General features: G+C 44.2%; 1 protein-coding gene across 1 annotated transcript in view; it reads left to right on the forward strand.

Annotated features, from left to right (window-relative positions):
* Positions 1-15,003, forward strand: part of CNNM2 (cyclin and CBS domain divalent metal cation transport mediator 2) — a 111,592-nt gene that overhangs the window by 89,301 nt on the left and 7,288 nt on the right. Inside the window, exons 2-5 of the mRNA XM_009074238.1 lie at positions 129-272; positions 7,883-8,020; positions 10,101-10,270; positions 13,100-13,193. Coding sequence (XP_009072486.1) covers positions 129-272; positions 7,883-8,020; positions 10,101-10,270; positions 13,100-13,193 — 546 coding nt within the window. The remainder of the gene's footprint in view (positions 1-128; positions 273-7,882; positions 8,021-10,100; positions 10,271-13,099; positions 13,194-15,003) is intronic.

The following is a 15,003-nucleotide window of genomic DNA, read 5'->3' on the forward strand; positions in this document are numbered from 1 at the left end:
TTTTTCATGAAGCCTGACACCATCCTTTTTGTCTTGTCATTTGTACCTCTGTGTCTGTAGTTCTGCTGTAATTTCTGATTGTTCAGGAATTTCTGAAATGTCTAAATTGCTGATCTGTCTTCTTGCAGGCAAGTCTCACCTGGCTATAGTACAAAGAGTAAACAATGAAGGAGAAGGGGATCCTTTTTATGAAGTCCTGGGAATTGTCACTTTAGAAGATGTGATTGAAGAGATCATCAAGTCTGAAATTCTGGATGAAACAGATCTCTACAGTGAGTAGAAATATTTGCAATTTCTTTATAGACAAGAAGGAAGGCTCCACACAGCAGCAATTGTGTTTATAGCTATGTTTTGAGAGATGTTACATTGCTGATTGAAAAATCTCTGTAGTCAAATTGTTGAGGAAGTTTCCTTAACAAAATGACCTGCAGATCTCTCAAGCAGTCAAAGTAATTTTTGAATTTGCACCATGGATACCTCACCCCTTTATGCTGTATTAATTCAGAAACGGGACAAGTGTGTTTATTTGACCCTTCCATCAAGGAGGTTTACATCTGCAGCAATCTGCTCTCTCCTGCAAGCTGTTCTCTACCACTGTGGCCTTGTTAAACCTTTCTGTTAGAGTGCTCACCTTCCCCTATCGTCCCTCTGCCTTGAGGGCCTATAGTCCATGTTCTACTATACCTTAGCAACAAGACAGGGAAATACCATGGCTCAAGGAAGAGGAATGGAGTCTTTTTAGAGTCTCTCTCTGTCACTCATTTGGAAATTCTGAGTATGCAAAGGCTTCTTCTGGGCTGAAAACCATCATGTCCTAAATGCCTTCTCTATCACTCAGTACAGCTCCTTCCTTCTTTGTGTTAATGTGGGTTGAGGGAGATGATGCTGCAGGTCACTCGTTACCTGGGACTTGAGAGATCTGGACCCTTTTCCTTCCCAATTTAGAGTTTATCTGGTCTTTGGCCAGTTAACTAAAGTGTCTCTGCTTCTCTTCCCATCTGCACAATCTGGCCTGTGCATACAGGACTTCCTTTCTGTCATTCTTCATCTCTCTTATCTGTGCTTTGATCACTTGCTGGCAAATGCTATTTTTTGCTACGTGTTCGTGTGTAGCACAAGGATGTCTCTAAATTCTACTATAGTAGTAATAATAGTTTTAAGTATGTTTAACACTGTTCATCTGCCCTTTGCTTTCTTTTTCTTTCCTCATGAAAGGGATCTGAATGTTCTTAGAGCATCTTTTTCAGGCCAATGCAAGTGTCTTCTATCTTCCCTCCAAGCCAAATACTCAATGAACACTTTACCCTGTGGGACAGACATACTTCTACTTGTTTTTGCCTGACCTGCTTTCTGTAGCTGGTCAGTATTTTGCCAGTATTTGTGCCCAAAGGTTCATATAAGTAACAGTTGTATTTTACAATATGCTGAACAGTCTAATTACTATGCAAATCACAGAAGTCCAGTTAGTGTTGATTTCTTTTCATACCTGAGTTGTTGGGCTAATCAGTTGCATCATAATGCTTTCACAGGCTGAATTCAGGCTTTCTTTTCTACTCCAAAAAGATCCTATCTGTGTCTACCTTTGAGATGTTTCTATGATTGAAGACACTGCATATGCTTTTCAGTGTTTTCTTTCCTCTTGTTTGCTAAGCGAAAACACATAGATCATGCTGTGTTGTTCCTCAGGACAAAAAAAAAAAGCTTTGACCATTAATAGCATGCTAGAGAGCAAGGAAATGAGAATTTAATTTTACTATCTGAAGGCTTCCTAGATTAACAAAAAGAGCTGGTGAACATGAGTTCACTTGAAACTCTCTTTCCTGCAAAGGTTTTACTATTGAAAATTCCTGGTTCAGAACAGGAAGGAAACTTCCTAGGCTTTCTGGAGGATGCAAGAAATTCTGCAGGGTGGCTCCTGTTATGTACCACGAAGGTGAACTTCTAATTTCTTTATGAGGCACTGGAGTTCATTCCACTGTTTAGACTGAAGGAAACTGTAGCAGTAAGGGAGAGAGCAGAAATCCCGAGAAGCTGTGAGGATCACAGAAAATGTGTCAGGTTTTGATTTGGGCAGATTGGTGTGCTGCAACCGCCTCCAATTGGTGTAGCAATGGTAACATGCTTTGGGTTTACTGAAGGTACTTTATTGTCCAGGCAGCTAATTTTTGATGTTGATATCAGTGTGTCAGTGCTAGTATCCTATCTCTGATGCTGTTTATTATTAGACCAAGCCAACTTGGAACCCTTGGATTGATTTGCTCTGTACAAGGTGTTTACTTAAAAGTAGACCTTACGGAAAATTTTGGCCGCATTGTTACACTTTGTTCTGAAGTTTTAAAAATGTTTTGTTTTGCTTTGATGGAAACTTGAAATTTGATGAAATGGTTGACCTTGGTGTTGGAGCTGTGCCTTTCTGTTGTTTCCATGAAAGTCTATTTGAACTGTGTTATGGTAGAAGCAATAGGATATTTTCAGTTTTTCCTGAAAGCTGCTCTCACTGCTGAAGCTCTGCAGCTGAATTTCTGGAGGGTTGTGTGCCAAACAAATGTGTGGTACTTCTTCAGATGGTTCTATTCTGCTATGCCTTATGGTTTGCAGAGATGTTGGAAGCAAGGAGAAGGTGGGAGGAAGAAAAATTGTTAAATATTTCTGACCTATCAGCATCTGGGTAGACTGAGTACTTCTGAACATGAGATGCTGAAGGGGTGGAGGGAGGAGGTTTCTGTCATGACAGGCTCTGACTACATCTCAGCCAGTGGCACGATGAAGAGCTGTCAATGTGTTTGGCTCTTAGTACTGGAAAGTTAGAGCATTTTTTTCATGATTGGCATACATACTACAGGAATCTGTCCTGCACTCCCATGGTTCTAGCCATGTTAGGAGAGCATTTCTCAACCCAAGAGAGAAAACTGTGCATTCTGTGTCAGCCTCAGACTGCATAGACTGCTTGTTGGCCCTTCTGGTCCAGGTTTGACTGGTGGTCTGTCTTATTTAGCTCTTTCTGCTTGAAGATGAGTTTAATCATCACCTTAGTGCAACTGGAATACTGCTGGTTTTCATGCATACATATTCAGAGATGGTTTGCCCCAAGTAAAGTCTCAGATTTTTCTGTCTGTTTGTAAACATCATCTTACTGCATTTTTACGCCCTCACCCATGTTCAGGAGTGTGTCTCTGCGAGCAGGACCCGCAGCAAGCCTGTGCTGCAGGGACATGCAGTGCCAGGCTCTGGGACCCATCTGTGGGCAGCTGCAGCACTGCAGCTCTCTTGTAGCTTTCACCTAATGATTTTATTATTTTTTTTGAACCTTGACAAGCCACTTCCCTGAGGGGAAGACCCCATCTTAGCTGAACATTCCTCTTCCCAAACAGCTGTCAAAACAGGTATGTTAAATGTATGGAATCATAGAACAGTTGGGGTTGAAAGTGACTTTTAATGATCATCTAGCTCCAACCCCTGCTGCCATGGGCACGGACATCTTCCACTAGACCAAGTTGCTCAGGGCCCCCATCCAACCTTGCCTTGAACACCTCCAGGGATGGGGAGTCCACAACCTCTCCAGTACCTGACCACCCTCACAGTGAAGAATGTCTTCCAAATATCTAATCCCTTCAACTTTAGGCCACTCCCCCATGTCCTATCACATGCCCTTGTGAAAAATCCCTCTTCAGCTTACTTGTAAGCCCCCTTTAAGTACCGGAAGGTGCAATAAGATCTTACCAGAACCTTTTCTTTTGCAGACTGAACAGCCCCACTTCTGTCAGCCTGTTGTCATAGGAGAGATGCTCCAGCGCGTGGTCATCTTAGTGGCTCTCCTCTGGACATGTTACAATACGTCCATGTCTTTCTTGTGTTGGGGGCCCCACAGTTGGACACAGTGCTCCAGGTGGGGTCTCACAAAGAGCAGAGTAGAGCAAGGAGAATCACCTCCTTCAACCTGCTCGTCACTGCTTTTGATGTGTGCTAGTAAACTCTGTATCACTTCTGCTGTTTGAACCACTGAGCTATGGGAATAAAATGTTTGCCCTATGAAGTATTTCCGTTGTCATCCGGTGGCAGTGTAGCAATGTGGAAAGTGTTGTGCAACACCGATTTGTCTGGCAAGACCTACAGCTATTGGCATGGTATGTACATCAGTATCCTGCGCCAGGAGAGCAGAGGTTTGCGTAGCAGGAATCTGATCTTTAGGCATACCAAAGTGATTGACACCTGTTAGAAAATAATGCTTTGCCATTGGGACTGTGCTGTGTTAGCAGCAGCTAACCTGCTGTCTAGCACTGGTAGGCTGAAGGAGTTGCATCCTTATGGAAAATGATGGTAGGCTGTTTAAGAGCTTCAAGTTTAGTCCCATTTACTTTCTGTCAGTTGCCAAAACATGTGATACACAAGGCAACCTGGCTTTCCCAGCTAGGGATGAAGAGAACTGGCAAAACTAACTTAGTTAATTCCTAAGGCTTTCTTCTAAAATGAAAGAAACTTGCAGGCTTAATAAGCCCTGTGCAGTGTGTGGGGCATGGGCTGTCAGCCTGCGTGTGAGCATCCCTGGGAGGATGAGGGTGAGGAGGACATGGGGTGTGCTGAGTGACTCTGGCATCCCCCTCTGGCTGCCTGCACTGGGCATCCTGGTACTGAGTATAGGCACAGGGTCGGTAAGTCTAGTCCTATGGGAACTGTATATTGTTTTCCTGGAGTGTCTGATAGATGCACATCTCGAGCAGTTGCTTGTCTCTGTCCTTGTATAGAGACTGTCTCTGTCCTTAGACAGAACCACACTTCCATTTGATAAAAGTATTTTTGTCCTCCCTGTCTGGAGCTCACTGCAGATGTCTCCTCTGTCCGAAAGACATAAAGCAGAGAGAACAAGAACTTTCTTAGAACATTACCTGTGTGCATTTGCAGTGCTAGTCAACCTGCAGCCAACCTGCCTGTCCAACTGAAGGGATGATCTGAAGTTTGAACTCCCTGTTCAGTAGCTGTCTCCAGTCCAAGCTGGCTCCTTCAAGGAAATTCATGCAATCATTTCTGGTATGATGCATCAGGTCTTTAAGTTCAGGAATATTGCAAAAGAGATCACAACCTTAATTGTATTTGGACCACTCTTCCTCATGTGTTCTCTCTCTCAGCCCAGGAGCTCATGGTCAGTCTTGTTGCCTTTGATTTGAAGGAAAAGTCTAAATATTGCCAGAACCTACTGAAGATAGTTGCAGTATTTGTTGATATCTCACCAAAAGTTATAGTGAGAATATCTCTCATGCATTGTACTGTTCATGTTGCAGAACCAAACAGTATCAGAGCACTCTGTATGTAGAGGTTACTTCAGCAAGCCAAGATAACTTCAGTGCTCGTGTCTTCATCGCACTGTAGAAAGCACACACAGGAAATACCTGGGCCAGATTCAATTACATCTGTCACAATCCAATCCTTGGTTCCTGTGTCTTACAAGAAGCTCAAAAATTGTTTGGATAGCAAAGAATAATTTAAGACCACCCCTTGCCAAGATAATGGCTTTAAGCCATGTGGCTCTGCTCTCACTGAGTAACATTTTTCTTGAGGGAAGATTTCTGGATAAGCAGCCAAGTGAAAAGTAGGAGGAATTGAAACTGCCCATCATTTGATTAAGAGCCAGGATCTATTGGCTTGATGACTGATACATACAGGAAGATTTAAGGCATCTTCCCATTATGTGATGGTGACCCTAATTTCAGGTACCAGAAGTGTAGTGTGAAGCCTGTGGTAGTACAGCTCATTCACAGGAGAAACACAGAGACGTTTCTCTGTCCCAGGGCCAAAACTTCTGCTTGTGGTGATTTTTGCCTCCCTGAAGAAAGCAATGATGGGAGCATCTTGTGAGAAAGCATCTCAGATACAGCACTTTAAAAATAACGTTCTCCGAGCTTTTCAGAAAAAGCAGAATTTCTATTCTTACGTCTTACCCGAGATAGGACCTAGTGAAAGCTTCTAGAGAGCTTTTGTCCTGTTCACTTTCTATGGCTTTTGTATCCATCTTCCTTTAACTGCAAGTGCAGATAAGGTCTGTCTCAGACTATATTCCTAAAGCAGGGATTGTTTTCAGTCTGTAGTCACTCTGTTGAGTAGTTTCTATTCCTGCTTTTGGAAGAGAAGCTGCAGTCCCTGATGTATTCCAGGTCCTGGGTAAAGTACTACTAGGGTAAGAGTCTTCTGGTTTCAAAGAAGAACAAGGGCATGGGTCATCATCATTCTTCTCTATGTGCTTGGGAGCAAGCATCTCAAATTTTCTGATTTGCACTGCTCACCAAATAAGCTTGAAATAGCTAGGTAAGTTACTATCAGTGCCGTATTGCTGTTGAGTCTGTGATAGTACTATAGTGAAGGGTTGTCCATGGGAAGTTGAGGATATCAGTGTATTCATATCTAGAAGACTAGGCGACTTGGGAAAATCTAGAAACCTGTAAATTAGCTGTATTTTGCATTTCTGAACCATTGTGAGCCTTATGTAGTCTGTCGTATATATTTGGACATGTAAAGGGCTCCAGATCTCAGTGGCTTCCTTGCTATGGTACATCACTTTAATTGCCTTTGCATGCATAACCTAAAATCTGGTAACAGGTACCTGTGAGTATGTGCAAAGTTTCACAGTCTCAGCTTCATCTACACCTCTCTGTGTGCTTGCCCAAATTCTCCGCTGTGAATCAAAGCACCAGAACTGCCTGTGGTCCCTTAGAAGTCCAGTCATTTTAAACCAATTCACTAGGGCTGATAGACAAGTGTCTGTAGTGTTCTCAGGATCTTTCCCCACTAAGGCCCTAGGACCTGAGCTGTGCCTGAGCTCCAAGGGGCTCACAGTGATTGCCTCAACACTTGAGTTTTCTGGACTATGCAGTGGAGCTCAGAGCTGTCTGACAGGAATCTGCTGCTTATAGCCACTGCCACCCTTCACACTGTGTCAGCAGAGAAGAGCAAGACAATGCCATCTGAACAGTGACCTTTTCTCCCTGGAATTGATGTATACCATACCCCAGCATACCTGTAGCTCTCCACTTACCTGATTTCCTAAACATTTTGGCAGATTGATTGAGGGGCTGGGTGCTAATGGCTGGGTTGTTTGTCTCATGTTGTCTTTCATAAATAGGGACTCCCCACCACAGAGTCTGTTTAAGACAAACAAATCAAGTGGCAAGTATTTAGCTGAGTAAAGGACAGGAGTCTAGGATCACTAGCAGGCAAATTCCCTTATCTGAACTCCTGAAGCTACTCTGTACTTTATTCTGGCTTCAGTGCCTGTAAAGCAGCCAGAGATTCCCACCTCCAGGCTGTACACATTGCCAGCCTTTGCTAAAGGCTGGACAGGACAAAAGAAACTGCATGTGCTAGACATTGGAAATTACTTCGACCAAAGGTATCCAGATTTTGCCACAGCTGTGAAGAGTCAGTGAAGCCATGGTACAGCATAAGAAATAAGTTACTGTATATTTCTTCCATGTACTTGCTGGGAATTTTCTAAGGAATGTATATGAAAAATGCAGCTATTGCAGCTATTCTTGTAAAACAACACCTTTTGATCTTTATTAGCACTGAGCAGGACTCCTCCTCCCCACCTGCAAATGCACACACACCCTAAGTGCTGTATGCAGAGCTGCTCTGCAATCAGGTGTTGGCTGAAGTGGCAGAGAAGTGACAGAGGCTGTGTGTGACTGGCTCTGCAGGACAGGGCTCAGGGCCACAGCTCACTGGCTGTTTCTGGTTTGTGCTGCGTGCTGATGAGCAGGGCTTTGCAGGGGGTCTGTCTGCACCCTGTACTCTGGGTGGCCATCCTGGCTGACTCCAGCCAGCACAGTTCATGTTGGACCCTGTTCTAACAGAAATCGCTTCCTTCCTTTCTTTTCCACCCTCCCTTCCCCAGCTGATAACAAGTCGAAAAAGAAAGTAGCTCATCGGGACAGGAAGCAGGACTTCTCTGCCTTCAAGCAGACAGACAGCGAGATGAAGGTTAAAATATCACCACAGCTCCTCCTGGCAATGCACCGGTTCCTGGCTACAGGCAAGTGCGGGTTGGGTTTTTTTTTGCGATCATGCCAGAGCCTCGGAGGCAGTTTGTCAGCAAAGGCTGGTGAGGTGGGTGGGACAGTAAGGTGGGAAGGGAGGCTGGATTGTGGGGTGACAAATAATGCCACTGTTGTGTTTTTCTTTTTAAATTCTCTCCTCTCCTGTGTTCAGTGTCGGCATGAACCCTCTGAGACATATACCAGGGGTGGACCAGTAACTTTAAATTGGTCTGAAAGGTAAGGATGAATGCCAAGTGCCGCACTGCATGTCTAGAGTCCGTCAGATTAACGACTAGCAAGTACACCCCATTAGGAAGAGCTCAGGGAGCAAACAAAGAGGACTCGATACCACTGGCCAGCTGACTGTAATTGCACTCTGGCGCCTTCTCCAGAAAGAGATGCTGGACTTTTTGCAGGAAGGTCTAAACCTGTTCCATGAGACTTTTTGACTCCAAGTGAAAAACTCTCCCAACACATTTAATGCAGACCACACAGGTGGTTGAACTGTACTCTTTAAAATGGATTTCTGTCTGGCTTGTGTGATCTCCGTTGATGACTTCCATCCCAGAACACCTTGATGTTTTAGCCCTTGGGTGGGCAGTCTGGCAGAGAGGCCAGGGCCTTGAATGGTTTCTTGCAGCTGATACTGCCTTTCGTCGTAAAGTTGGTCCCTTCACCTCAGAGATGAGACCTTTTAACAGGAGAGCTTGTGGAAAAGTACCTTCCTATTGCTCGTGCTGTCTCTCTTTGACATATAAGGACTTCTCACATGCAGGCCTTTCAGACGGGCATCTTTCACTGCTGTCTTCAACATATATTGACAGGTGGAAAGTTGTAACGTTTTGTCTCAAGTTTGCCAGCTCCAGTTGGAAATTAGTACTTCCCCTCCTCTAAGATGCAGTAACTGCCTGCCTAGAAGCTCCTAGTCTGCCTTCATGCTTTATTTTGCCTCTGTGACTCGAAAGAAACGTGTACATGATCGGTTATCACATCTCAGCTGAGGGGCAGTAATACCTTAAAAGGCTCGGACTCCTACGGCTCATGGGCACATGGGCGTGTCCTTGGTGAAAGGAAGCAGTTCAACAGGAAGATGCGGATTTAACAGCAAGCAAGGCATTGTTCATGTAGTGTACAAGACTTGATGGAGTTCCCTAAACACCTGCTCAACAGACATAGTCTTACAGTGCTGCTTCTCTACTTGTTTTGTGGATGAAAGGATTGTGTAGCTTAAATCCAGGTCTGTCTATGAAGCCACTGCTAAATAAGATAAAAGCTACAGTTTGGTTTCTCTGTTCTAAATTAAGAATAGTGTCTTTAGCAGATGACAGGTACTGGGTCATTAACAGTCCTGTTCTGAGATGACATGTTGGGAAAGCTTATCAATTTGCTTGTGCAAATCTCGTCGTCCCTGGCTTAACTCTCCCTCACAAGGATGAGCTTTTCCACTTCAAGCAGCTCCTGTTTGGAACACTGAAGATCAAGTGGATAGGGAATGTGTTCTGTGTGTCAGGCATTAATCTCACATGGTTTGAACTGACCTGCACTCTCTCTCACTTTGAGTAACTCTTCCCATATGAATTGTGGCAGCCCCAATTGTGTCTGATTTATGTAGAGCATCTATCTAGAGCAACTCTCTAGGCCCTAAGCAATGTTTTTTTAAAATATTTTATTTAAGTGCAATAAATGCAGTGACTTTAATACTTTTTAGGAAAGAAGAAAGCAAATTCAAAGGTTCTCTGTGTCCCAGTTGTAAAGCTCTGTACAACTCTGCAATGATCCATTACAGCTGTGACTCTGAACTCTCAAGAGGGCAAGACAATCTTTTTCTTTTCCCTTTCAGATGAAGACATGGGTTTTGGTTGTTTTAAAAAACACTTCAGTAATGAAAATTGGGGTGTTACTGTGGTTTTTTCCCCCCTTACAAATCTAACAGTCTCAAAAGACAGGAAGCCTGCAATTCCATAATGGATCTCTCTGCATCTGTGTGTCTTTTATAGGCAAATGCTTATTAACGAGTATTGCTAACTTCTTGCCAGGCATATGAGGTGTAATGCCAAGTTGTATCTTGTGTTATAGAAGTAGAAGCATTTGGTCCATCCCAGATGTCAGAGAAGATCCTTCTCAGGCTGCTAAAACATCCCAACGTCATCCAGGAGCTGAAGTACGATGAGAAGAACAAGAAGGCCCCAGAACACTACCTCTACCAGCGCAATAAGCCTGTCGACTACTTTGTTCTCATTTTACAGGTCAGATATGTGATTATGTAAATATGTGCAAAACGCTCTATCTCCTGGCATATCCCTCTCTATACCTCTTCCGGTTGTTGAAGTTTGTATTCTTTCAAACATGGGAAGGGAACTATGTCTCCTGGGAACTGATCCTGCCTCCTTTATGACTTTGCCAACCTCGAAGAGCTCACTCAGCTGCATTCAGCCTCAGTTAAACCAGTTGTGAAGGATAGAAAGCACTTCCTACTTCCAGTCGTCTGGTGAAAATTCCTCATGCTTTTGGTATCGCTAGGATAGACAAATGCAAAGGAATCCCTGCGTGCAGCTGGCGTTGCTTGGAAAATAGGGGTGCAAACAATGGCGTGTCGTAGGAGTTTGGCCAGGATGCTTTCTCTACTGTGCTTTTTCCTTTTGTAAAAGGAGGCCTGAGGAGTTCGACAGTTTAGGGAAATGACATTTTTCTGTGCAGTTTTGAAGTCTGTACCTGAGGTCTTGTGTGAAACAGAGGTTTCAGTAGAGGCCTTGTGCCATCTACTGAACTGGTGCCACCTCCTGCCACAGGCCCTGCATTCCCAGGGACCTCGAAGTCCCTGGGAACGCTGCCATCCAGGCCCTTACCCTACCTTGACATCCCTGCATTTGTGTGGCTTTAAGATTGGAGCCCTAGATGGTGTGGAAGGACTGTTTTCTGTATGTTTTGTACAGGATTGCTTCCAGTGCTGGTATCTCCCAGGTTTTGTTACCTGTCAGGAATGGTTTAGATAAAGCTTTACACAGAAACTTAGCTTCCATTTGAGCAGGAGTAAGTCCTTTAAGAGAGATTTTGCTGGAAAGGAGCTTATGTGTCTGTCCTGCATAACTGAAAATCAATTTTGGTTATAAAAACAGTGTAGTTAAAGTGTTAACACGGGGGCTTGAAATCTTAACGTGGCCTTAAAAAAAGAAACCGAGGCTATGTTTTACACACTGACAGTGATCATCAATAAAACACTGGGATATTATATTGTGGATTCAACACATCAGTTTTTTCAAGAGTTCAAGGAGCCGCTGGTAGCTCTTTAACTGCTCTTTCTTAAGTGCTGAACTGTAGCAATCTGAAATATTTCAGAGGCAAGATAATGCTCTTGAATGACATAATGCTGCAAAGATGTAAATGGAGGACACGGGCAATACAGAAGAACAATCAGTTCTTTGTGAGCTATCCTGCAGTCAATAAATAGCAAACACAACATGCCAGGTCTATAATGCATTTGGAAGAGTGAGTGTTCCAGTAGGTGCTATAAAAACGGTAACAAGGTTGGTTCTGCCAGGATCAAGAGGGGATAAATACTCTGCTTTTGTTATTTAAATGGACTTGGACTTACTCTTTCACACTGAGGGACCAAGAATGCCTTCAGTAAACACATACCACACAATTAAATGTATATTCTTCTTGTGTATAAACCAGTCCTTGCCTGCATGACAAAATCATAACCTTTTGGAAGGCTTATATTGATGAATTAAGCTACTTATTTGTGTTATGGAGTGAAATTGGTTTTAAAAGGGATTATATGAAGTTGTTGCTTGTGATAGCAGGAAGGTGGATTTGTGAGCTGGGCACTCTCTTCCTGCTAGGCAGATTTTGTGGTTTTTCTCATCTGGAACATTTAGACAAACTGACCTGGTATCAGGACTCATGAAGGTTGGTTTCTTGGTCACCTTTTTCTACCCCAGCCCCAGTAAAATTAAAGGTGTGATTATTTATTTAAGTGGGGCTTTATGAAAGAAACAGAAAGAGATTAAGTTCTACCTTTTGAAATCATTTTGACCCAGTTGTGTACAGGTGATGTTCAGTTGTCTTAGCACACCTGGGATTGGCAGTCTGTCTGCCCTTTCCAGCCTAGCCAGAGAGAAAGCATTGCAGGTAATTATGTTGCTTGCCTGGAATTCTGACTTGTGTACTTCAGCCTGAAAGCTGCATAAGATTTCTTCTGTCTGCAGTGGTGTGCTGTGAGTCTCGGTGCAGTACCAGTAAGGATGGATGGACATGAAAACCAGGCCCCACTAACAAGCCAGTTATTTTTGGCTGCTTGTATACCAGAGTAGCTGGGATGCTTACAGCTATGTTTGCCATGGCAGGTTCTGTTCTGGAGTCCTGTGTATGACATGGTGTTAAGCATTTGGTTCAGCCCACATCAGAAACAGGGGCACTTGCATGTCGGTCTAGTTTTGTACAGCTTGGGAAGCACTGAGGGTACTTTGTAGGCAAGACTCTGAAAAGAGCAGGAAGTAAAGGGTGCTGGAATGTGTAAAACTGCTAGAAACCAGGAAAATGAAAGTAGCCCCAAGGTTGCTCTTTAAGGAATAAGGGCTTTGTGGGAATCTCGTTGGTGAGGGTAGGCAGGCTCCTCACGTGTTGCCTTCCATCTCTCTTTCCTATGTTTGTCTTAGAGGGGACTCTGTGTGAAGGTGAGATGTGGCCCAGAATGTCTGGATGTTGAAAGATCCCAGATGACTGTGCTATGTATTGTTGTGCTGTTGGGGCAGTATTTTTTCACTGCATCAAGGGAAAGCAGTCTGTGGGTGCTTGGAGCAGGGCAGTAGTACCAACCCGAAGCACTGTGGTGATCCTGCTCCTCTGCAGGGACTTACACTGGCCACAGGGCACCAGAGAACAGAGTAGGTCAGGGCACAAGAGCCTGTTGCCCTTTAGGGTCTGTCCTCTTCAGGCACCATTACGAACTGCAGGGACCATGACACTGCTTAAGGATGTCAGGCAAAACTATCTTTCAGGGCTCAAGTCTGGTCTTGTGCCTCGAGACCTATTGGTCCCTTTTAATTGCAGCTCTCTCTCCTTTTCCTTAACAGGGGAAAGTGGAAGTGGAGGCTGGGAAAGAGGGGATGAAGTTTGAAGCTGGTGCTTTTTCCTACTATGGGGTGATGGCCCTCACAGCATCACCAGGTATGTCATCTTACCTTCTACTTCTAGAACATGCTCCTGTACGAGCCTGCCCCACCGTGTCTGTGGGGCTGGCGTGGATGGGACCTCCTCTCCAGGGAATCTCTCTGCCTGGCAGTGTCCCGGCCAGGGGCGATGCTCGCACAGACTCCAGAACCCAGAACTCCAGTCTCCAGAACCTGGCTGGGTTCGCCAGCTCCCGGAGGATATGAGTGTTGCCCTTAGTGAGGGATGTGGATGGTCCTGGTTGGTACTGGTGGAAAGCTTTTTAGCTTTGCTCGTAGTAAAGTAACAGGGAGTGATTTAACGGGAATTAATAATTAGTGGCAGAGGGACATCTAGTGGTGCGAGGAACAAGTGCCCGGTTAGTTCGGGGTTGGTTCTCTTCTAGGCTTGTTTCTAAGGCTGTCTTGAGGAAAACGAGGGCAGAAAAGCCATTGCTCCTGTCAACTTGTGTGGAAATGTAACCAAGAGATCAGCAAGAGGGAAGAGGTGGTGTCTGAGGGTGAGGTCTGAGCCAGCTCCCAGCACACAAGTGGTAGCCCTGTGAGCCACCACCTCACCAGCACAGGTTGGGGAATTGTCGTAGAATCCAAGAGTATGTTCCAATGCTGTATTCCAGCATTTGGTGGTGTATTTTAATGTCAGAAGTGTCACCACTGAGATCTTGACCTCAACTGAAAATTCACAACCCCACTGGGTGAGCTGGGGCACTGGTGCTGGTGTTGGCCTTCTGCTGACCCAAAGCCACTTGCTTACCTTCAGGGAGAGATGTTTCTCATGCTGAAATTGTGTCCTCTTGTCACGTCAGGGTTTATATTCCACTTGAGAGGCAGCTTGTTTTATTTGTACACTCACACTCCCTTTACATCTGTGTGCCTATCTGTATGTGCATTAGCAAGTGGTGTTGGAACAGAAATGGTTCTGTAAGCTATGAGTATAGCCTTGTTCTCTTGGACCTGTGAGCTCTCTTTTACAGGCAAGACTAATCCTTCCTTAATTACATGCACTTTAATTTGCTCAGTCTAGTTTATACCTTTTGAGACATTTTCTAGCATGCAGAGCACTGGTTGGATTTTATCTCAGTAATAGCAATGGTGTTCACAAGCAATTGTGACACATGCATGTACAACTGCATCATACCCTCAGCTTTGCAGTTCAGCTTTTGCAGTATGGGCCTGGCATGGAGCTGGGATAGGCATGGTCACTTCTCCTACCAGACCTGCACTTGGAAATTACCTGGGGCATCTCTGTTTTGCCAGCATTGTTCAGTTTGAATGTTTTCATGTGTTGCCTTTTAATTTTTGTGTGTTGCTAACCCTCCTGACAATCATGCCAGTTGCCCCAAGTCCTATCAGGTTTAATGTTCTCCTCTTTGCTTGCCCTGAAATCTATCTTAGGTTTAGTCATGTCATACTTGAGGATATGCACATTAACCTTGGCCAGTGTTGGATTTGTTTACCTTCAACTGGTTGGCTTTTACCAGTAGCTAACCCCTCATTTTTCTGGTTTTCCCTCCAGTTTTAGGGAATTTGTTTTATGATATCTTACAGCATCCTGAGATTTCTGTTAAGATGAGCTCAGAAAAATAAGTTCCTGGTGCTCTGTGTAGACAGGAAAGCTCGGTAAAAGTCCTTGCAGAACAAGAGAAAACTACTCTTCTGTATGTCCTAATTAGATGTGGCTGCTCTCCCCACCTGGAAGTTGAAGCCAATAACAGGAGAGTAAAACACTAAAACCAAAACAAACTCAAACAACAGACCAGAAAACAACCCCACAAACAAAACCACAAAAAATGAACAAACACCGAAAC

The sequence above is a fragment of the Acanthisitta chloris genome, unplaced genomic scaffold (assembly GCF_000695815.1).
Source record: "Acanthisitta chloris isolate BGI_N310 unplaced genomic scaffold, ASM69581v1 scaffold1165, whole genome shotgun sequence".
NCBI classification, from domain to species: domain Eukaryota; kingdom Metazoa; phylum Chordata; class Aves; order Passeriformes; family Acanthisittidae; genus Acanthisitta; species Acanthisitta chloris.